This window comes from Girardinichthys multiradiatus, chromosome 14 (assembly GCF_021462225.1).
Source record: "Girardinichthys multiradiatus isolate DD_20200921_A chromosome 14, DD_fGirMul_XY1, whole genome shotgun sequence".
Taxonomy (NCBI): Eukaryota; Metazoa; Chordata; class Actinopteri; order Cyprinodontiformes; family Goodeidae; genus Girardinichthys; species Girardinichthys multiradiatus.
In genome coordinates, this window is record NC_061807.1 from 9,532,065 (window position 1) to 9,556,492 (window position 24,428).

The following is a 24,428-nucleotide window of genomic DNA, read 5'->3' on the forward strand; positions in this document are numbered from 1 at the left end:
AAATAACCTCTGATTACAAGAAGTTCAGAGTCTGCTGAAACACACACACACCTAAGGGTTATTTTAGAGAGACCAGTTAACCCAACAGTCACAGCATGTGTTGTATTTCCATGTCTGCTGTCGGCATCTCAGGCGGACCAGATGGAGGATCTGGTTGGTCGGTTTTGTTCTACAAAAAGAAATCTGACATAACTTTATAAATCAAGACTGGATCCAGCATCAAAGTAGGCAGGTCACATTCATGTAGTAGTAACCTGTGTTTGTATGAACAACCATTTGGATTATCTGTGTGTGTGTGTGTGTGTGTGTGTGTGTGTGTGAAAGAGTCACCTGGAGGTGCACAGCTGTTAGAAAGGTGAGAACGGTAGAAAGCAGCAAAGGGCAGGTAGACATGGTTCCTGAAGGCAGCAGCAGCTCCAGGCACAGACACTAGGTGGCACCACAGAGCAGTCAGACGCTCCACTCAGAAGTAAGGCAGGTTTATTCTTACAGCACATTTCAGCAACAGCACAGTTCAAAGTTTACATGATAAAACATAAAAAAGTCCACAGCTTGGCATGATAAAGAAAAACAAAGAAAAACTGGACTACAGACTTAATTTAATGATGTTTTTAGTTAATAGTTTAAATAGAAGAATTAAAAGCAGCTCTAAACTAATTGGTTTTAACCTTGATTTAAAAGCCATCAGCATCAGAGAGGCTAATGTCTAGCATGTCTAGGCTGGTCAACCACTATAATACATGCATACTTTTTTTAAATAGAAAACTTTATCATGAAATATGACGTTTTTATTCTCTTTTTTAACGGTAGATGGCGCAGTTTCATAATAACAATATCTGACTCAGGGATCCAACATCTCTGCAGTTTTCTGGAAGTTTGTTCCAGTTTAGTGGAGCAGAAGAACGGAATTCTGGTTCTGCATGTTTGGTTCTGGTTCTGGGGATGCAGAGTAGACTGGAACCAGAAGACCTGAGAAGGTTGGTCTGGAAGGTTGATCCAACAGCAATAGATCTTTAATGTATTTTGGTGCTAAGCCATTCAGTGATTTATAAACTAACAGAAGGATTTTAAAGTCTGTTCTCTGAGGTCCAGGGAACCAGTAGAAGGACGTTAGAACTGGGCTGATGTTCTTTTGCTTCTAGGTTCTAGTGAGAACCAGGCAGCAGCGTTCTGGATCAGCTGCAGCTGTCTGATGGACTTTTTAGGCAGACCCGTGAAGAACCTGTTGCAGTAAATCCTAACACAGGAGCAGCAGCCCCCCAGGGCAGGGGGCGACGTAGGGTAGCGAACCCCCCGACCCTGCACAACCGACACCTCCAGCCACACAGGGCACACCTGGAACCCACACAAACCCCAGGTAGCAAGAAAGCCCAGTATCAAGCAGGAGAACAGGCAGGCACTAGACTGCCAAGGCTCCTGGAACTCAGAGGGACCAAGGGAGGTAGGGCACATTACATCCCACCAGGTGAGCTACCCTCAGGGAGGTTAAGAGGGGGGGATTCCTACCAGAGACCAGCCTGGTCGCTGAGGCCCACAGCTGGCCTGACACATCCCAAGACCCTGGTCTGAACTCCCACAAAAACACCACACCAAGGGGGAGAGGCCCCACCATTGGGCCCTCCCTGTGACCCCGTCAGAGACCCCCACACCTCCAGGTCCCACTGAAACACCACCCACCCGGGCGCAGGAACCCAAGAAGACCAAGCCAGGCGCCCTGCAGCAAACCCACCTCCATCTTATTTAGACCAATGATATTTAAACTCTTTTCATTCTTCCAGTTCCTAAATATTGTTTTTGTTTTGATGTTAAAATTTAGCATCAAAAACTGAAATAAGTTGGAGTATAAACACTCAAGATCAGGGTCACCCCGTTGTAACCAAGGAAGAATCTCATCAAAGCGCCCCCCAGAGGATGAAGTCCTTACAGCAGCAGGTTGGACTCCAACCAGCAGCTACTGCCTTGCTTTCAGGGAAGCGCAGCTTTTATGCAGAAGAGATGCTAGACCCAAACCTTCAGGGGTCCTCAGGGGGAGAAGGTCTGAACAGAGTCAGATTTATCATAAGGGAATAAAAGGAAGCTCATATGACAGCTGAAGAAGGTTCTGAGAACGGAAATAAATGGTTTTAGATGTTTGTTCCAACATCTGGGAATTAAAGACATGATTACAGTTAAAACATGAATCAAAAACCTTCAAAGTAAAAAGGTACGAACGTTACAGAAAAAGAAGAGGAAAACATTTTCTGATGTGAATAAAGATGAAGTTTAGCGTTCAGACTCAACTCTGTCTCCACGCTGTAAAAACATCATCATCAGCTCAGCCATCTTCTAATTAAAGGACATATTTTACATTCTGAGGCTGCTTCTGTAAGCTATTTATTTTAGCTTGAAATTAAAGCTGTAGAATCAAACATTTAACCAATTAAAATATTTAAACAAGTGAAATGTGATAAATCTGAGTGACTGTAAGGTCAGCTGGCTGAAAGTTAGAGACGTTGTTGAGGTTCGTTCTGCAGAAATATCAGCTAATAAATGAAATGATTTAGATGATTTCAGGCTGCTGGAACATTTAACAAACTGAATGAAATGTTTCTGCTAGAAAGGAACATTAAACAGTAAATAATGCAGTCATGATGAAGAGGAACCGAGCAGATCAGCACCAGGAGACACTGAAACCTGATGTTTGACTCAACATGAGGTCGGATCATAACGTGTGACCTGCTGCTGAGAAACACTGATGGTTTATGGTGCTGCACATTGTTCTGGACGGATTCTGCAGAGGGAAGAAGCATCTATCAGGCTGCTCTGGTCAGTGGTGATGAAGATGAAATGAAGACACGTTTGAAGGTTTAAACACAAAGAAAACATCTAAAAGTCTGAAGCTGTCAGAAGCTCCTGACCTTCATTAAGTTGAACCTGAAACTCTGCAGCTCAGCTTGATTCAGGTTTAGTGAAGAATGTAGTAACGGGTCTCCACTGTTCAGGTCCAGCTTGGAACGGGTTCTAGAACAAATCTGTAACAGGTTGGTTTGGTTCTGCTGGAAGACAGAAACTGTTGGTACCAGTGTTTGGGTTCCTCTCAGCTGGTTGGTGATGGAGATGATGAGGTTGGTCCTCATGAGGAGGAAATAGACGACTAACCACTGAGATGTTTCTCATCAGCAGCAAGTTCTTTAGGAAGGTTTGTCTCCTCTGGTTCTACAGATCTTCCATCATCCAGCAGGTCAACATGGACTCACAGGTCAGCTGCTCCGTTGTGAGACATTAAAGTCCTGTGAGGTCCAGCTGGTTCTTCAGGAGGCTGGTTTGGTTTAAAACATGAAGTTTTTTTATAGATCAACCAACCAGCAGCAACAGCAATAATTATACCAACTGACAGACCGACCCCCAGTCCAACACATCCATCTTTGTTGCCTCCATCCGGGTCACCTGCAGAACAGAACCAGGTGTTAGTATAATCTGTCAGGTAGGAGATGTCTGAAGAACATCATCTCCTGCTCTCAGACCAGCTGCTTTCTACAGAGTCTCATCATCAACATCTTGAGGAAACATCTGACCAGTGGGGCGCTCTAGAAAACTGGTGATGTGAAAACTCTGAGTTTGGGAAAATTCTGGATTTCATGTTTAAAAAAGGAAAGTTGAACTCTGAGTTTATCACCATGGTAACAACATCTGAGTAGAGTTTCTACTGGCCCACATGAAGTTCTGTCCCACATGGATTTATATTCCTAAAGTCGGGTTCAGGTCAGAGCAGAATTATTCTGTAATATCTGGAGGAACATTTCCTGACCTAAACTGGACGTAACGTCATTCCCACATATTTTTATTTGTTGCCAAAGCTTTCAAATTGTTCTCTGTTGTGCAGCAGTGATGTTGTTCTACCATCAATAATTATTAATAAGTGCCAAGGGCATTTATTAATAATTATTGATCTTCAATGATAGATGGAGTGAATTCATGCTCTGGTGTTCTCTAACAACAAGCACTGCTCACATATAGAGAATAAACACAAACAACGTCTTTTTAAAACACACCAGAATTTATTAACGCAATACTTCAGCTTTACAGTTAAAATACATGAGCTGATTATAACAAAGCTAGCAACAGTCAACTAAACTAGCAGGAAGGAGAAAAACAAGGAAAGATCAAATTAATTAATTCTAAATGCAGTAATGTTACAGTCCAGCATAGGTGTGTGTGTGTGTGTGTGTGTGTGCGTGTGTGTGTGTGTGTGTGTGTCAGAACAAGGGTGTGTTACCTGGGATTAACAGACGGGATGAGGACAAATTAGCACTAAGCTAAATAAATTTGTGTCCCAACAGGTACAGGAATAAAGGTGTGGATGTATGAGTGTGGCGCTATGGCGGCTAACTGGCTAACAGCTAAGCTAGCAGAGAGAGATGTGAAATAAACAAGCTGGCAGTTAGCTGTAGCATCCAGGAAAAGAAGACATAATTCAGCATGTCCCTGGAAGCTATACCTCTGTTTGTGAAAAGACAAGAGGAAAGGGAACCCGGACCAAGCCTGGATAAGCTCACGGTACCGGGCCCAGTGGCGATGGTTCTCAACTCTAATAATCTAATGCAGAGGAAAAACTGAAACAGCTTGGAGCATCAGGCTCAGCGGTCTGCTGACAAGCTGGAAGAGTTTAAACACAAGCAAAGGAAACAGGATGAAATAACAGCTATTCTGTTCTATCCTGAACTAATTATCTCTGACCAGGGTCAAAATAAGGACAGATCCATCCATATTCCCATGCTGGTAGAACGAGCTCAGGCTGGAAAGGATGGATAGATAGTGCAGGTGGTTGCTTATAAAGCAGGAAGTGCTTATAAAGCTGTTTTATGATCATGCATTAATCCTTTCTAACAGTTTTAATTATGCCAGGTGACCGATGATCATTCCAGTAATCTATTGTCTCTGAAATGAGTGAAAAGGAGCTGAAGGTTAAAGGACTGGAGTATAATGATTGACAGCTGGAACCAGTAATGTGTTTATCAGATGATTGAGAAAGTAATAATCAATGTTATTATAATCAACAAGGAGCAATGAAGAGAAATACAAAGTAATGAGCTGATTTTCAATCATTTTTGAACTGATTTTAGAAACAATTCATAAACTAAATGTTTTATTGAATTGGTCGTGTACTTATTAAACTAAGTGTAAGTAACAAATGCATGGACTAGTTTTTCAGTGTCACTCCTGGACAGGATATTTCTAATTTTGGCAATGTTCTGGAGATGAAAGAAGGAAATCCTAGAAACCTGTATAAGTAAGTATGTGTTTTACCGTGCTTCTGTATTAGAACAAATAAGAGATATCACAGTAGAGAGAAATCAGATCAACCGAGAGAGCCTTCACACACCAAACAATTCGCCGAGTGCAACAGCGAAAACAGAAAGTGACAAAGACGCCTTACCACGCCTGTCCAGCAGAGGCAATCTCACAACCACACGGAGGAGGCCAGATGTCAGTCAAAGGGCGTAGCGGTGACAACTTTCAATGTAGCGGCCCGCTATGCACTACCGAGAACCCTGTAGCTTGAATGCTAACAGACCTTTACATGTAGCGTCAATTTGTAGTTTAAACATCAATCTAACTGAGGAAGAGGAGGGAGGAAGAGGATTCTTCTTTCATTGGATGTAATGTAGGTTTGGCGATTAGAACAGCGTTCAACCTTACGCTTCATCGGTCGATTGCTTTTATGTGCAGTTATTCTCTGTATTCACACCGCTAGCCCTGCGCCTACATGCGTATATAGGAGGCGTGGCTTCCAGCTCCTTCAGGAGAGGAGGGGGAGCATGGGCGGAGCTAAAGCAGTTAGATTTCAAAATGTCCTCTCTCTACCATCATTTAAGAGACGTTATGGACTACAGCCTTAATGTTTTCACTGTAATCCCAGGAGGACTCCACAGGACCCCACTGGAGGACAGAAGATGTTCTGTTAGTCCCTTCCTGTTGACCCTTTATCCTGACCCTATAGTTGGGTGTTTTAATGTGGCCCACAGCATTACTACATCCCTGGTTCTGATGACTCTCCCTGTTCCAGTCCTGGTGGAAACTCAGGATCATCACAGAGAGGTCATAGGACATCATTGTTTGATGTGTTGTCCTCCATATTATTCCTCATATTAGAGGAGAACAGCAGCCTGAGAACAGACTGGTGACCATCATGTTCTCCCAGCAGGGATCTTGTTCAGAGATAATTTCCTTTCCATCTTGGACATGTGTAGAGAGGTTACCATGGTCACAAAGTGCCGATGAACGCATGGCGATGAACTAATGGTGTTTCAGTTCAGAGGCTTTCCTCACAGCTCCAACACTGTTGCTTTGAAAACTATCCAGCATCACAGATATTATAAAGAAACAATGATCTGCATTAAAACTCTGAACAATCCACAAAATAGTTCCTGAGGCTCCAGTCTGTCCTGTGTGATAATCTGCTGCCTGAGAAGGTTAGAGAGAAGGTTAGAGATAAATGAGAGGATCTGATGAAACCAATGAAGCTCCAACAAATAAGTAAATATCTGGTAGTAACAACACATCCAGTCCAGGTCAGAAGATGCTCCCTTAGAGTCAGACGTCTCAGTAAAACTCCTGATTTCACGTCATTTAGAGTTTATAAGAGAAACTAATGACTAATGCAGCTGATTCAGTGGGCAGCGACTGCTAGGTTTATTTTCTTTCACAGAATCTGTTACCATGGTGATATACTTAAACTTAGCCTTATTTCTTTCTGGAAACCCAGAGTTTTTCCAAACTCAGGGTTAACATTCTCAGAGTTTCTCAGATGTTTCCATCTGACTTGAACAACCAGGGATAAGCTGAAAACTGTGACCAACTCACCTGGAGGAGGAAGTACATCCAGGTTTATGATGAGAATGGTCTCCTTGCTGGTGCTAGTTGCTTTCTGGAAGAATCGACATTCATATGTTCCTCTCTCATCAGTCGTCACGTTCTTCAGAACCAAGGACACATCTCCATCCTTCATCTGTGTCTCCTTCAGATCCACCCGGTTCTTATAAGATAGAAGCTGGTTTTCCAAATTAATCTGGTCATTTCTGTACAGAAAAACATATTCTGACCCCAGATCAGTTCTGGTCCATTTTACAGCTATAACAGGTTTACTGTCAGGAGCTCTACATGGCAGAATGATGTCCTGTCCAGCTTTAACTGTGATGTTACACTGATCTGCAGGAGAGGAAGAGGAGCAGGGAGGTTAAAGGTCATTTATTAAACTGCTGTTTACTAACTAAAGAAAGCTAACATGAACAAGATGCTGGCTTTTACATATAGTTAGTGATGCTTTAAATACCTCACATCAGTCTGAAGGTTACTGGACCACAACATGCTGGTATCAACAAACAGTATAGAAAGGACTACAAATCCCATGATGCACTCTTTAAGCCAGTGAGGACATGACAGTTTTACAAGGGGAGGTTTCCTAAGGGGACTCGAGGGCCTTTCCTGTGACCTGGCTGAAGACTGAAAGATTGAGACATCATACGAGTAAATTTTTTAATTTTGAAGGTGGATTTTTAGCATAATCTGGACTGAGAGTGGACCAGGACGGCTAGTAGTAGTGGTGGGCTTTCAGAGGATGAAGGTATGGATGTAGTGTGGACTATAGTGGAGAATAAGAAAGGAGGAAGGAAGCAAAAGTTCAATAAAGGAACAACTAGCGTCTGGGAAATGGGTTCTTGAGAATGAGGAGGAAAAAACTGAAATAAGAAAGAAAATAATGATGGAAGATTTTAAAGTCAGTCTGAAATTTAAAGCAGGACAGGAAATGGTTGGAAAAAATCCTATTAGTCTGACAAATGAATTAAAGAAAGCGCCAAAGTTTTACGTGACAGAAGTTTGCTCATTATTTGTAAAAACACAGAACAAAAGAACAAGGCTCTAAAGATACAAGTTTGTGGAAAGGGTGTGAGGCTCCACAGATAATGTTGGGGTCACTGTTATAAAAACCAAACAGTCTGATACTTAAACAGACATTTCTCAATGGTTCATAGTCCTTCTCTTTGGTTTTATCTGTTCATCCATCTTAAAGTCTTGTTAAACTGCGACTGACGTATTTACCAGCATTGCTGCCGTCATCAAACAGCGACTAAGATCACTGATTTAAACATAGATGTTTTCATGAACAATCAGTGTAACAAGCTAGCTCCGGATCTCAGATCAAAATCACTTTAAAACTGTAATGTTTGCTGCAGAACCTCACCTGTAGAGACAGGTGAGATGAAGATGATCAGAACCGACACCAGGGAGAACGTCGCTAAAGAATCCATTTCCTGGTTCTGATCCACCGCCCGACAGTTCCACGTATTTAGCTTAGATCGATATTCTGATTTTAAGAAACAACCAGGGACCAAGAGTTTTAACTTAAAACACTAAAACTTCTTAGATTAGCTGTTTGTTAAACCATTTATTAATAAAATATCCACCGTTCAGAAACACTGATAACTTACAGCTCGCTGCGACTATAGATACGGAAGAAGGCGGAGCTGAAAGTGTGTATGGCAAGCCCGCCTAGCACATTATATCTGTTTGGGGATCAGTACAATAAATAAAAGCTGCAAGCAGCAATAGGCGACCCTCGCAGTTTAGCGCCTCTCCGGCTCTTGTTGCGACTCCGGGCATCCTGCACCTCCTCCTCCATGATGAAGCACATATTGATGCGGATCCGATGATGTAACAGGGACATATATCCATTTGAAATATTCTAGAGGGCACAGTAGATTAAAATTCAAATTTAATCCAATAGAGCTGTTTGGTGGTTGACTAGGATATTCATCTCTGGTTTAGAGCAGCATGCTTGTGATTTAGAGCTAATTGTATGTAAACGGCCAGATATGGAAGTCCGCCACTCTGCCAAGGTTCAGCCAACAATCACTGTTCACAGCAAGACGTAACATCATGTTCTGTGTTATCAGAAACAGGTTGAAACGTATGTATGTGAATCAGTGTAAATAGAGGACATCCACAATTAAAACGTGACTTCCTGTTCTAAGTGGGCGGGGCCAAAGTGATCATAGCAAATGAGCATGTGAAAGTGGTGGTTGCTGGTCTGAGATGAAACCCAGAAAGTCTGGTGACACATTTGTATCTTTTATGGCGAGATTTCAGATTTTGATTCTTGGCCCCGCCCACATGCTTTAATGAAGCAAACAGCTTTTGAAAACTTTGGATGTCTGAGCCATTTTGAAGTCAGTAAGTGAAAAGCTGTGTGAGAAGTTCGCTCAGATAAAATGTGTGTAAAAGAGACAAAATGGATTGATCCAAAATTGTAGACTTCCTGTGGGGTTCGAACCATGTTTCCAAGGGTCTTTTTGTAGGTCCTAAGAAGTTTCACATGTGTACCAGATTTCATATTATTGCTTTTGGTGCAGATCAGATGTTAAATGTTGAAATTAGGGCCAAACATGTGGCCATTGCCTGACATCAGCTTTCGCCATGCTGCTGCAGCCACAACCTCAGGACAAAGGTCCCAGTAGACCAGGTTAGACCAGCTTGTTATCTGTCACTGGGCTCAGTTTCATGTTTAAAGGTGTCAAATATGGACCTTCTAAAGTAAAACATTAACCTTCGTGTTTTTAGGGGGCAGCATGTTGATGATATAAGCCTTTGACCATTGAGTTTTGTTGGGCACTAGATGATTAATGACAGAAGGCTTCACGTCTCTGTGACTTTCTTTTCTTGAGAAGTCAAACTTTGACGTCTGGCCACGCCCCTTCAACATGCACGAAATCTCAGGATTTTGATAACTTTAGATCCTCATCACTTCTGTTCAGCCAATTGTTTAAAACCTCTAAGAGGAGTTTGTTCAAATGTAGAGGCTAGAAACGACCAACTCGGGCTCAAAATCGCAAATTCAATACCAGATGGCCGAATTCCTGCTTGTCGTAGAGTATGGATGAAGTTTTGTGAAGGTCTTAAGGAGATCTACAAATGTACCAAATTTCATACCTCGACGATAAAGTAAGGCAACTGAGGAGGGTGTTCAGAAACTTTCAGGGGGCATTTTTGAGTTATTTCTTTTGCTAATTTTTAAAAACCCTTAAAATATGGACCTTTTACACACGACTGACGCATATGCAAAATTTGGTGAGTTTTCTTAAATGTTTAGCCCTCCAAAAAGCCAATTAATTGTCAGGAAACAAATCATAATAACCATTTGACTCACAATAGCTCTTTGCAGCTGCTCAGGCCTTTAAACACTGTAATGCAGATAGTGCCACAATTCTGCATTTTTCTAAACCGTGTTGTAAGGAAATCACATAAAATTTGCTGTATTTAAAGCCAGAGTGCAATAAAATGGTACTGAATGGACAACAGTGACTACTGCATGACACGCACCCGCCATTGCTATACAGTTAGTCAGGATTGCTGCTGAAGCTTTTTAAAGGCCAATAAAGTTTGAGGAGTAGAATGACATGTTGCTTTGACAAATTGAGCTGAATGTAATCTAGATATAGTTATAATGAAATGTAATTTGCAAAACATGTTTGAAAAATATGCGATGTGCGCAGGTATGCCATGAAAAGTAGTACAGTGTTTAAAATAGTAAAACAAAATTCAATTCAGTTTATTTATATAGCACCACTTCACAACACATGTCGTCTTAAGGCTCTTCACAACAGTCAAGTTCAAACATTCCAATTAATCGTAACCATTGAACAGTTCAGTCAGATTCAGTTATTTATTCAAATTGGATAAAAAGTTTTTCTATATAAGGAAACCCAGCAGATTGCATCCAGTCAGTGACTTGCAGCATTCACTCCTCCTGGATGAGCATGTAGAGACAGTGGACAGTCACTGGCGTTGACTTTGCAGCAATCCCTCATACTGAGCATGCATGTAGCGACAGTGGAGAGGAAAAACTCCCTTTTAACAGGAAGAAACCTCCAGCAGAACCAGAACCAGGCTCAGTGTGAGCGGCCATCTGCCACGACCGACTGGAGGTTTGAGAGAACAGAGCAGAGACACAAAGATAACAAAGAAGCACTGATCCAGGAGTACTTTCTATGGGAAGGAAAGTAAATGTTAATGGATGTAGCTCCTTTAGTCGTTTCACCTAGAAAGAAAGAACAGATAAACTCTGAGCCAGTTTTCAAGGTTAGAGTCTGAAAGAGAGCACATAGAGAACTGTACCTGCCACTTGAGTTGCGGCCTCAAATGGAGGAGTTCAAGTATCTCGGGGTCTTGTTCACAAGTGAGGGAAGAATGGAGCGGGAGATCGACAGACGGATCTGACTGATCCCAACGTTAAAATATCCAGACTGTCCCTTTAAACTCCAAGTTATTCAGTTTGAGCTCATAAATATTAATATAGAATTAATCCTTTGTACCTCATAGATGGTAAAAAACCGTGAGAAGGTAACTGAAGCCTCTTTTAGCTGCTACCAGTAGGCTGAGACTGGTTGAGCTGTGGTTTGGTCTTTGTAGATGTTGATTCCGTTCAAACCTGAGAAACTGTTTGCTTCTTACTTTGATGTGAATGTGTCTCAATGAGCAACAAAGGTGAGAAGCTTTGTGGTTTCCACTGCTGAGCTTCAGACATATTCTTGTGACTTACCATCGCCCCACAAAAACTGACACTGACTGACTGGGGTCTTGAGAGAACAGAGCAGAGTCTGAAAGTAAGCACATATAATTAGTTACAGTAAAAGCTCAGCCAGTAGCCATGTCTAGGAGAGAGAAAGGGACAGGGCCATGTGGATCATCGATAGAGGGTGAGCATTAAGTTGTTGCCAGCAGAAGCTTGAACGATGCCCCTCTCCAGAAAGGTGACACAGGTAGACACAGTCAGGCCAGGTGTAGCTTCTAGGAAGAGAAAAGAGAGAGAACAAGAAATTAACGGCGCTTATTTACAACAATGTCGTCTCAAGGAACCCCACAAAGGGTCCCATTGATGGTCATTGTTATACTAAAAACCACAATGATTGAGATACCTCTCTCTGTCAAACTGATTATAACCATTGGAAAAGAGAAGGGGTCATACAGGTAGCAGAAATGGAGGGTGTGTTTGCACATCAACCATAACTGAGCCGGTTTAGGCTAAACCTGACTCCCCCTTACTCCATCCAACAGGGAGGGAGGAAGGCTGATAACCTAAGCCACTCTAACTATAAGCTTTATCAAAAAGGAAAGTTTTAAGCCTAGCCTTAAAAGTAGACAGGGTGTCTGCCTCACGGACTAAAACTGGGAGCTGTGTTGAAGCACATGTTTGCTGAATATTGGACCATTTGCACGTTGCTGGACGCCACTATGCCTTTCCAACGTCATCGGCCATTTTGTACCGCAGGATAGTCTGCTCCTACAAATCCCAGCGGCCACCACGGCTGATAGGACGGGGGCGTCGCAGCTCTGAGGCCACAGTCAATTATATAACAGAGGTTGAGACGGCCCACCATTGCTTTCACGCTAGAAACCGGACCAGCAACTGAAGCGCATCCCTCTGGAGAAGAAGTCCCATGTGGATTTTATTCATTCTCCTTCGTTGGCCAACGAGAAAACTAAGCGAATTAAGCTTACGGGAATAAGAAGGCTTATAAGTTTTCACTTTGCCGATCGAAGACGTGAGTTTAACACATAACCAAAATACCATGGAGTTTCAAGGAGACGGATTGCTGCCCTTGTTTTTGTTCCAGTCGACTGCTGACAGTCAGATCATATTTTCCCCTTTCGCCAAGGAGGCCAGAGGACGAAGATTGACTGCTCTTTTTGGGTTAACTGCGGACGCGTGGTAACTCCCCCCTCCCTTTCTCACTCTCGCCCCAGAAGGAAGACTCCACCAAGTAACTCCGTTCTGTTTTATTATTTTATTTCTGATAAAGTAGTCTGGGCAGGGTAGAAATAGGTTTTTAGCGCGATTAGATTCGCAACTTATAGTTTAATGTGTTCTAAACTGTATCTGCTTGCAACCTTTTTTTTAAATTTGACTGCTGTTGAATTTCGGAGACCGCCGAGTCTCGCAAGTTGTGTTTTTACTGTGTGAACACCTGAACGCAGGTGCACTGTGAAACTGGACGGCTATAATAACCTTATGGTGAAAATCAACCATTTTATTTGTCTTCAACTTCATATTTTACTGGTTTGCCGCCAAAAAGGTTTATGATCCTTTGTGTGCCCTGAGTTTACAACTTTGCTTGGGGGTTTTATGACCGCCCGTATCTCACTGAGCTACAGTTTCTGGCGGGCCGCTTCCCAAAGGTGAAGATTATTGAATCGGAATAGCAAGGTGTATTAGGCTGTTGATTTAATAAATATTCACATAGATAAAGAGAAGGCGTTTTTGTTTATTTTTTGCAAGAGTAATTTGTCAGTCAAAATAAGGTTAAAGTTCCCCCCCTTTCGGCAGAAACGGTTGATTAAACAGTGACATCTCTGGTAATAGTTATCAATTATTACTGGGTATTTAACGGTTGTAATTATCAGAGGCATTGGACCACAATTACAATACCAGAAGACATCTCTGGTTTTGATTAATAAATGAGGATTTTTGGTTAAGAAATTGATTTTCTCAAACTATGATTTTTAATTATAATTCTTGATAAATATTAATTAATCTAGAATCATAATCCTAACAGTTTGGCGTTCCTTGACGGGCCTTAAAAGGACCGACTTCACATCACTGTTGCACAGAATTGAACGATTGCGATATCCATTGAACCTAGAAGTTTTATTGTGAGATTTTCGAGTTTTGCAGAAAGCGTTTGTTAGAGGATCTTGACTAGAATTTGCTCAGTTCTGCTGCAGAGGATAAAATAATCTTTCAGAGGTGTTTTTGTGGATGCAAGGTGAAAGTTGGTATAGCTGTGGTAAATTTAAAGTTAATTTCCAGCTGGCCAGCCTGGCTACATCAGCTGCAGAAAACCAGCGCTGATAGGGAGCAGGTCTGCCTCCAGCATCCACTGGGTGTAACTGCAAGTTGTGACCAACACTCTCCCAGTCAGGCAGAGAACAACACCTACATCTGGTGGCCATTGAGTAAAATTGCAGTTGCAGCTGGATTTTCCCAAATTGCAGACCTGCACTCGGTACCACCTGGTGGTCACTAGAGAGAATTATATCTCCTACTTTGATTTTAATCACTTGAGTTCATTAACAGATAGACAGATAATCCCACCACCCATGATCAAAGGCCATAACTTAAGTTGAAAGTTGAAGTTATTGATCATTAATTTCCACTTTTGGATAAAATTTAAGCATTTTTGCTGGGTTTTATTGTGTGAAGCATGTTTGATCTGACTCATAAAACTAACTTAGTCGTCTAACAAGAAGGTAGGTGATTCATATTAGAGAACACTAACATTTATTTGAAGCTAAGAACAGCATTGAATGTTTTAGTTTCGTTTTCCCATTTTTAAAATTGTATTTTGAAGTTGGTTTTTGTTTGTTTTTCTCTTTCCTCCCTTGTGTTTGCTTGATTTCCAGTAAAGCATACAGTAAGCCACAGTGAATACTCAACCCTGTGCACCCATTTTAAATACATCATTTAATCACTGAACAGCTTAGTCTGTTTGTGTTGCTGCTAAATAATTTAGCCATAATTTAATCACTGAACAGCTTAGATTGTTTGTATCACTGCTAATTGATTTGAGCAATTATACATAACTGAGCAGTCCAATTTGTTTGTACTACGTCTAATTGTTTAGCGGTCATCAGTGCTGAACAGCTTTATTATTGTGCATTTTAGCCAAAGATGGAGGAAACATCCCAGACTGCAGCTGGAGATGTGTGTATGTTAGAGGACCCCATAGGAATGCAGGCACAAGAGGCGATTGGGTCATTGATTCTGTTGTCCCCAGAGGAGCGTAAAGGTCTCAATGGTTATGGCATTGAGCAATGTGAAGCCAGGATTCAGGTGTTGCTCCAAGTCATTAAAAACCTGCCAAAAGACAGACTGGTCTCAGATGTGTTAGGACAGCTCACTCTGTTGTACGAGACGGCCCACCATTGCTTTCACGCTGGAAACTGGACCAGCAACTGAAGCGCATCAAACTGGAGAAGAAGTCCCATGTGGATTTTATTCATTCTCCTTCGTTGGCCAACGAGAAAACTAAGCGAATTAAGCTTACAGGAATGAGAAGGCTTGTAAGTTTTCACTTTGCCGATCGAAGACGTGAGTTTAACACGTAACCAAAAACCACGGAGTTTCAAGGAGACGGATTGCCGCTCTTGCTTTTGTTCCAGTCGACTGCAGTAATTTGGCCTATTGGAAGCATATATATAGTAAAAAGAATTGTCCCAAGTACTGAACCCTGTGGTACTCCACAATTAACCCTGGAGTTTAAAGATGATTTATCATTTACATGAACAAACTGGAATCTGTCAGACAAATAAGATTTAAACCAGGCTAGCGCTGTTCCCCTGACTCCTACAGCATATTCCAGCCTTTTTAAGAGAATATTATGGTCAACTTTCAAAGCAGCACTGAGATCTAACAGAACCAGTACAGACACAAGTCCATTATCTAAGGCTATAAGAATATCGTTAGTGACTTTAAGCAGAGCTGTTTCAGTGCTATGATGAGCTCTGAAGCCTGACTGAAACTCTTCAAACAGATCATTGCTGTGTAAATGCTCACACATTTGATTAGCAACTATTTTCTCAAGAATTTTAGATAAGAATGGAAGATTGGATATAGGTCTGTAATTTTTCAAGTCATTTCAATCAAGCAAAGGTTTCTTAAGCACCCTTTGCTATTAACCAAGTTTCTGGCTTGGAGGGGCCCAAGGAACATCTAGCGAAGTTCATGCCTTTGACAGAGGCTGTCTTGCACCCGTGGGGAACAAATGCACCCAACCACCCAGGGAACTGCCCTTCGCAGTCATGACTCATTTCTTTGCTCTCAAAAGTGAACGGGTGAAACCTTACAACCCCAAAATAGTGCAAGGTGTGCACCTGGAGAACACCTTTGCACCTGAAGTGATCTTAGCACTTTGATTGGAGAAGTCCACAATCAGCAGGGAGCTACAGGGGTTGGACAATGAAACTGAAACACCTGTCAATTTAGTGTGGGAGGTTTCATGGCTAAATTGGACCAGCCTGGTAGCCAGTCTTCATTGATTGCACATTGCACCAGTAAGAACAGAATGTGAAGGTTCAATTAGCAGGGTAAGAGCACAGTTTTGCTCAAAATATTGAAACGCACACAACATTATGGGTTACATACCAGAGTTCAAAAGAGGACAAATTGTTGGTGCACGTCTTGCTGGCGCATCTGTGACCAAGACAGCAAGTCTTTGTGATGTATCAAGAGCCATGGTATCCAGGGTAATGTCAGCATACCACCAAGAAGGACGAACCACATCCAACAGGATTAACTGTGGATGCAAGAGGAAGCTGTCTGAAAGGGATGTTCGGGTGGTAACCCAGATTGTATCCAAAAAACATAAAATCGTGGCTGCCCAAATCATGGCAGAATTAAATGTGCACCTCAACTCTCCTGTTTCCACCAGAACTGTCCGTCGGGAGCTCCACAGGGTCAATATACACGACGGGGCTGCTATAGCCAAACCTTTGGTCACTCATGCCAATGCCAAACGTTGGTTTCAATGGTGCAAGGAGCGCAAATCTTGGGCTGTGGACAATGTGAAACATGTATTGTTCTCTGATGAGTCCACCTTTACTATTTTCCCCACATCCGAGAGGGTTACGGTGTGGATAATCCCCAAAGAAGTGTACCACCCAGACTGTTGCATGCCCAGAGTGAAGCATGGGGGTGGATCAGTGATGGTTTGGGCTGCCATATCATGGCATTCCCTTGGCCCAATACTTGTGCTAGATGGGCGCGTCACTGCCAAGGACTACCGAACCATTCTTGAGGACCATGTGCATCCGATGGTTCAAACATTGTATCCTGAAGGCGGTGCCGTGTATCAGGATGACAATGCACCAATACACACAGCAAGAGTGGTGAAAGATTGGTTTGATGAACATGAAAGTGAAATTGAACATCTCCCATGGCCTTCACAGTCACCAGATCTAAATATTATTGAGCCACTTTGGGGTGTTTTGGAGGAGCAAGTCAGGAAACGTTTTCCTCCACCAGTATCACGTAGTGACCTGGCCACTATCCTGCAAGAAGAATGGCTTAAAATCCCTCTGCCCACTGTGCAGGATTTGTATATGTCATTCCCAAGACGAATTGACGCTGTATTGGCCGCAAAAGGAGGTCCTACATCATACTAATAAATGATTGCGGTCTAAAACCAGGTGTTTCAGTTTCATTGTCCATCCCCTGTATATGGCCGTTTGTCCCGGGAAAACCCACGTCTAATTGAGGCGTGATGCAGCCACAATCTACTTTCAGCAGGCTGGCCACACCTCCAGTGTGCAAATTGGCATCAAACAGCTCTCCCATGCTTTGAAAATTGTTCCAACAGACCAAAGGGGGGTCACATTATCCTACGCCATTACTCTCCGGTAGGGGGCCATAGGAGCTACAAAGCCACACTCCACACCCTCCAACAGATGGCGTACTGGCCTCCAATGTCTCATGACACTCAGGTATACATCCAAGGATGCTTTACCTGCTCCCAGTTTCAGCCATCCCAGCCAATCAGTCAACCTCCGCTTCAGCGGAGGTTGATTACATTGCCTTGGTTCCACCTTCAGACCAACTGGGTCGAACCAGCTCCAAAATTAGCAGGAGGTAACAAATTCCTCCTAACTGTGACAAGCACCTTCATTAAGTGGGTTGGATGCTTGTCAGAAAGATTGACCGTCATCCCAGCTGCTACTGTTTTGCTGAACCAGATGAAGTTCTACATCGAACTCTCCTCCCCAAGAACAGAGCTTGTCTCCATGTCCGGGAAAGGAGACCAGTGCGTAGGACTAGTTAAATAGGTGCATGTTTCATAAACTCATACTAACATGCACTAACCAGTAACAACTTTCTTCAACAGAAACAGTTAAAAATATAAGTACCTTCTAGGACACAGTGTTAAACTGTAAGTTGGCACGATATTTTTCCATTAACACTCTGCATGCACTGCAGACCCTCACAGAAGTGATTAAGAATGATTTAATGGACACACATGCTGCTAGAGATTTCATGCAAAATCTTATTAAAGGAGGTTGGTTCATCTGTAGACAGTCTAACCGAGGCATGGATACCTACTGGACTAGTTCTGCGGAACTTAGTAGAGAAAATCCTAGGTCCACCACAGCAGACACCTTGCAACCTCCACAAACACACCTGGCTTATAGCCTAAGTACTGCAATTCAATTATTCTTTTTCTCTCTCTTTTCGCATCTAGATAGTTTAGAGACATATTAAAACCCATCATCATTTGGAAGAGCTAATGGTTTAAGCCTAAACCTGTTTGTGGTATATTGTGGCCAAAGTGGCTGAAGAAGGGCAGCAGACTGATGTTCTCCAGTGTAGCAGGTGGTTTATTTACAAAAAGAGCAACCACAAATATGTACAAAAATGACTTAAACTTGAAAGTGACAAAATAAACATAACTATACTCAAACCAACCAAAATTAACGTCACGTGCACACAGCTACACTGACCTGGTCCTCCCTCCTTAACTTCTTTCCTGATCTGCTTAAATACCTTCATGCCTTTCCAAACACAATTAACTGAAATGGAATCTTCCATCTTACAGGTATATTCCAACATGAGAAATAATGTCAAATCACTGAAGCTACTTCTATCTAGCAACAACCCTGTGTTTACGGTTTAACAATTATATCCTAACTCTAACACATCAAAACTAATAAACAAAACCCCAAAGTTAACTTAACACTTTAACAGTTTCTTCTCCCCTCTTCACCTGGTACCTCCTGTGACATCACTTCCCTGAAACCTCCAAATACAGGAGGTTAGGCCGCACCTCCTCCTTTAGTTCCTTGAACACAGGTAAGTGGTAAAATCACTAGCTGGAACTAGGTAAATGGAGTTCATCCATTTTACCACACTCCCCCACTCTTAAGACCGTTACTCCTCTGAGTCACGGGACAGGAAGTCGGCAATTACATTCTTGTGTCCTGGCCTATACTGGACCTGAAAACGAAAAGGCTGGAGAGACAAATACCATCTTGTTATTCTGGCATTAGTGTTTTTCATATTGTGGATCCATTGCAAAGCTCGATGATCAGTCTCAAGAATAAACTCTTTTCCAATTAGGTAATATCTTAAGGTATCTAGGGCCCATTTAATAGCCAATGCCTCCTTTTCAACCGTCGAATACCTCATTTCTCTTGGAAAAAGCTTCCGACTGATGTACTGAATGGGAAACTGCTGTCCTTCCTCACCCTGCAGTAAATCAGCTCCCAGTCCCACCTCAGATGCATCTGTTTGCACTGTAAAAGGAAGATTAAAATCTGGACACTGCAAAACAGTTTTCTGACACAAACAGTTCTTTAAATCATTGAATGCATCCTCAGTCTCTTTAGTCCACTTGATCTTTGTAGGACTGGATTTTCTTGTCATGTCAGTCAGTATAGCAGCTCTTGATGAAAAGTTGGGAATGAGTCTATGGTACCAACCCAGCAAACCCAAGAATGATCTCAATCTTTTCTTAGTGTTTGGCAATGGTGCTGCTGCAACTGCATCCACTTTTCCCATCTGGGGGCGAATACCTCCACCTCCGATTACATAACCCAGGTACTGCACCTCAGGCTTAGCAATGTGGCATTTTTTGGCATTCATGACAAGTCCAGCATTCTTAATTTGTTGAAACACATCTGCAAGATGTTTCAGATGATCCTTCCATGTTTGACTGAAGACAACAATATCATCAATGTATGCAGCTGCATATTGATCAGCACCCCTCAGAACTTGATCCACCAACCTTTGAAACGTTGCTGGTGCTCCATGCAACCCAAACGGCATTACACTGGATCTGAACAATCCACTTGGTACTCTGAATGTTGTTAAATCCTTTGAAGATTCTGTCAAAGGGACTTGCCAATATCCTTTACAGAGGTCAAGGGTTGTTAAAAAGTTTGCATTCCCCAAGTGATCAATCAGTTCATCAACTCTCGGCATGGGATAAGGATCAAAAGCAGACACAGAATTCAACTTAGAAAAGTTTACACAAAATCTAAGTTTAGAATCATCTTTATTTGGGACAAGCACAACAGAACTGCACCACTCACTGTGTGACGGCTCAATGATTCCTGCAGCCAACATCTCCTCAAGCTCATTTTTCAGCTCAGGTAACAGCTTAGCTGGAATCCAGCAAGTGGTATCTCTGATTGGCCGTTGATTTAGAGAATACAGACTGATCTTATGTTCAACTAAGTTTGTCCAGCCTGGCTTCAGACTGAAGAGTTCCTCCGTCATAAGAGACTGCACCTCCTGACGCCTTTCCAATGGCAAATGATGAAGGTGTGGAAGCACAGTTCCAGCAGCTGAAGATGGAAAATACTGCTCCTGATGTTCTTCTTCATGCCCACATTGATGTTGAGTTCTGTGGCTGGTCAATCCACTCCTTCAAAAGATTAACATGGAACACTTGATGGTTCTTCCGACGATCTGGTAAATAAAGCTCATATGTGACTGGGCCCGTTTTCTTTGTGACCTCATATGGTCCTTGCCACTTTGCCAGAAGACTGCTCTCAGAGGTTGGCAGCAGTAGAAGAACTTTCTGCCCTTCACAAAAAACTCTTCTTCTTGAAGCTTTGTCATATCTCTGCTTCTGCTGTTGTTGTGCCTGAGCTAGATTATCATTAGCAAGTTCCTGCATCTGTTCCAATTTCTCTCTCATTTTGAGAACATAAGAAAGTTCACTAAACCTCTGCTCTGACACAAAACCCTCCCAAGCCTCTTTCAGAACATCCATTGGGCCTCTGACAGGATGCCCATACAGCAGCTGGAATGGTGAAAACCCAGTAGAGGTTTGTGGAACTTTTCTGTATGCAAATAAGAGAAATGGAAGCTATTGGTCCCAATCTGACCCCACATCATTCACAAACTTCCTAAGCATGGATTTCAAGGTCTTATTAAATCTCTCCACAAGCCCATCAGTCTGTGGATGATAGGGGCTGGTCTTGACCCCTTGAATTCCTAACAAGCTGTACATGTCTTTAAGTAACTTAGATGTACAATTGGTGCCCTGATCAGTGATGATTTCTTTTGGAATTCCCACTCTAGAAAATAACTGAATAAGACAGTTAACAATCTGGCGAGCCTTTATCTTCTTTAGGGGGAAAGCTTCAGGATATTTTGTGGCATAGTCACAAACTACAAGTATGTACTGTCAGGTTTAATCAACCTACAATACTTAAACAACACAGAAAAGAAGAGAGAGACAAAGTATTAGTTATTAACTCATACGAGGAGAACGGCCAGAGATATGTTCAGTTACAAGTCTCCCAACCATTCTGAACAACATCCCTCCGAATCCCCTTTTTATTTAGGGTGGTCCCTAGTTACATTGAACATTAATCTCTAAAGGATGGGAAAACAACAGCTGCATCGTAAACAGGTCATAAACTCCTTTATCTTTTAACAACACATTTCCCACAGTCTCCTCCAACTTTGCAGGGTCAACTCTGGCCTCTTGTTCAGTGCAATCAGCCCCTCTTTATGACCTCCTCAACTGGACTGCTTCCTTTCTCACAAGCTCAGCTCCATTTTATGACCTTTGCCTGCAGACAAAATTACTCACACACATCTTGAATGATTATAAGATAAAATAGTTAAAATAACACAAAAGGAACAGAAAATAAGATAATAGAAAAAACTATATACAATTATTCCAACATTTCCCCCCTGTTTATCTTATATCTGCTCATATCACTTAAACAGCCACTTCATTTGAATTTTTTAACTGTAAGATCATTTTCATGAGTACAAAGACAATTATACTCGGAGGCACTTACTGACATTTAAATCACAGAATCATATAGAGATGGATCTGGGTACAGGTCAGAAAAGTGGTCAGTCGCATCCTCATCATCTTCATCATCCTGATGTTTAAGTAACGGATACATTTGGGTTATTTTGTCTTCCATAGGAGAAATAGCTGTGGTGATAAGACGATTAAACAGAGAACGGAGGCAGGGAATACAACAACATCCACACAATGTCAAAATTGCAGCAAACACTGCAAAGAAAATTATTACTGATGATACTAAAACTTTATACTTCCCAAACACATCCAGCCAGGAGTCCCACATCAAGGTGTCTACTCCATAATGCTCCTTCATTTTGCCATTTAGAGATCTCAAACCTTCTATGGCTTTAATTAGGCTGCCATCAGCAGCAGTGTTGTTAGGTATGAATGTGCAACATTTTTCTCCAAAAATAGCACAAACTTCTCCTTTTTCAGCTAACAACATGTCCAAAGCAATTCTATTCTGGAATGACATCAGGGAAGTTGAAGCCAATTAGTCATGGACAGTTCAAACCCGCTTTGTGTCCAATTTCCTAGTTTTTGTACATTGTAGTGAATATAGTTGATCCTGTCTACGTTATGTTCAACGTACACCACCAACAGATACTTGATTCAAATCCTGCAGCTACTTGATCAGTTAATTTATATTCATCTATAGCATCTATGTATGTAGAGTCTCCCTCAGTCTGCCAAGCTGCTTCTCTGCACTTCCTATCACACCAATCATGTGGATTTAACACTAGATAGTCCATCTGTTACTTCATCTACTGACATAGGATATACTGAAACTGGTAACAATAAAGTAATTAGAGCACAGAGTCCTGTTACTTTTGAAGGTAATTGATCAAACAACCTGTCGTTCATCACACCACCACAGAATGTCTCCTCTAGAGACTGGTTTAAAATACTTATTTACTTTTACAATTGTAATACACCATACTGCAGTGAGATTCCCCAATTTATTGCCTCTCTCTGTCATATTTATACATGTGTAGTTTCCAGTGGTGACCCGTTTATGGAATACTGATTTATCCTTATCTGCTCTAATTACAGGAAAAACAGAATCCCAGTGTTGACACATTTCATTAAAATTAGTTTGATTCATTACTTCCATCACACAGAGTTGTGGTATCAAAGCTGGAATTATTTATAATAAAAGCCTTGAACCCAAACACACAACACAATCTCTTTTAGTCATGTTAGCCGCTTGCTCTACCATCAATAACCAGTTATTATTTGTTCCTGATACTCCAGTAATAACCTGGAACTTAATAATCTGTGGTTAAGTTTCCTAACATAATTTTTACTCTCTTCGCTGTAGTCTTAGGGGAGAGAGCTGTTTCAGTTTTTACTTACCCACAGGAGAAAACCCCAACATTTTCCTCCTGATGTAACGTAGTCGGGAGGACATAGAGAGTTATGTGTGAGGTTAATTGTTACCTGGATTACATTATCAGCTTTATGGAGCTTAAACAACTTCTTTTGATGACTATCAACTCTGGTGTCTAATTGTTTCCTTCATCATCTACCATCATGGACCATGAGGTGTCTCTTCTATCATTAGTTAAGTACCATTTATAACTTCTATAATCCTGTCCTTTCCTTCCTCGTTTGGTCAAACTAATGAGTGGGATCAGCACCACAGCTGTGGTTTTAGATTTCATGCACACTTGAATGCCATAAGTATAAGAAGTTTGTTTAGTGCACATAGTTAGGTTATCTTGCCTACCTTGATTTAGCGCTACTTGTTTCATATGACTCATAACAGATGTTGTTACATTCTGATTCATCTTGACTGGTTCCCAGAAATACCAGAAAAATAAAAAATCAATATGAGAAAAAATATAAATACCCATCAACAGAAAGCATTGTTCATCCATCTAAAAGTCATTTTGGCTGATATTGTTACTCCTCTAAATGGTTCCAGTGTCTTAATTTTCTTCACTGACTTTCGGGTCTCTCCAGACTCTAAATGTCTGGGTCCACCCTATTAACAGTCTGTAAATCACTTCCCCTGACGGAGCTTTCTACCAAAATGATCTTTTTACAATGTATAAGGTGAATCCAGGTTGATCTCTCAGTTATTTTTACTGCTGTAGGAGTGGTTAATAATAACTAATATGGATCCTCTCACTTAGGTGAAATAACAATGCTTCTTCTTTACACTCCTTATTAACACCCAGTCTCCTGGTTTCACTAGTTGGTTTTCCTGCTGGGAAATAAAACATTCCTCATTAGTTTGAATTTGTTTCTGTTGTTTTTCTAACATACTCCTCATATAATCAACTAGGTTAGTTTTTTCATCTAACTCCCACTGATGTTTGAACTGTGGTAATCTGTATGGTCTTCCAAATAACGTTTCATAGGGTGTTAGCCCTGAGGTGCTTGTAATGTTTATATATAGTTTTACTAGATCTAGACACTGTGTCCATGGTCTTCCTGTCTCTTCAATACACTTTTTTAGGCGGTTCTTTATAGTCCCATTCATTCTTTCTACTAATCCAGCGCTTTGAGGATGGTAAACGCAACGGTTTCTCAGATTTATGTGAAACATAATTCCTATTTTCTTTA

At 41.6% G+C, this 24,428-nt stretch overlaps 2 protein-coding genes across 2 annotated transcripts in view; one reads left to right on the top strand and one right to left on the bottom strand.

Moving 5' to 3' along the window:
- Positions 1 to 24,428, top strand: part of LOC124881020 (Fc receptor-like protein 5) — a 58,252-nt gene that overhangs the window by 7,377 nt on the left and 26,447 nt on the right. The gene's annotated exons all lie outside the window — the stretch shown is intronic.
- LOC124880613 (ICOS ligand-like) lies at positions 2,421 to 8,473 on the bottom strand. Its single transcript, XM_047385888.1, has 3 exons — positions 8,222 to 8,473; positions 6,844 to 7,188; positions 2,421 to 3,426 (listed from the first exon to the last, which is right to left on the bottom strand). Exons 1-3 carry the CDS (start codon positions 8,286 to 8,288, stop codon positions 3,233 to 3,235), a joined length of 606 nt encoding a protein of 201 aa, XP_047241844.1. The 5' UTR covers positions 8,289 to 8,473; the 3' UTR covers positions 2,421 to 3,232.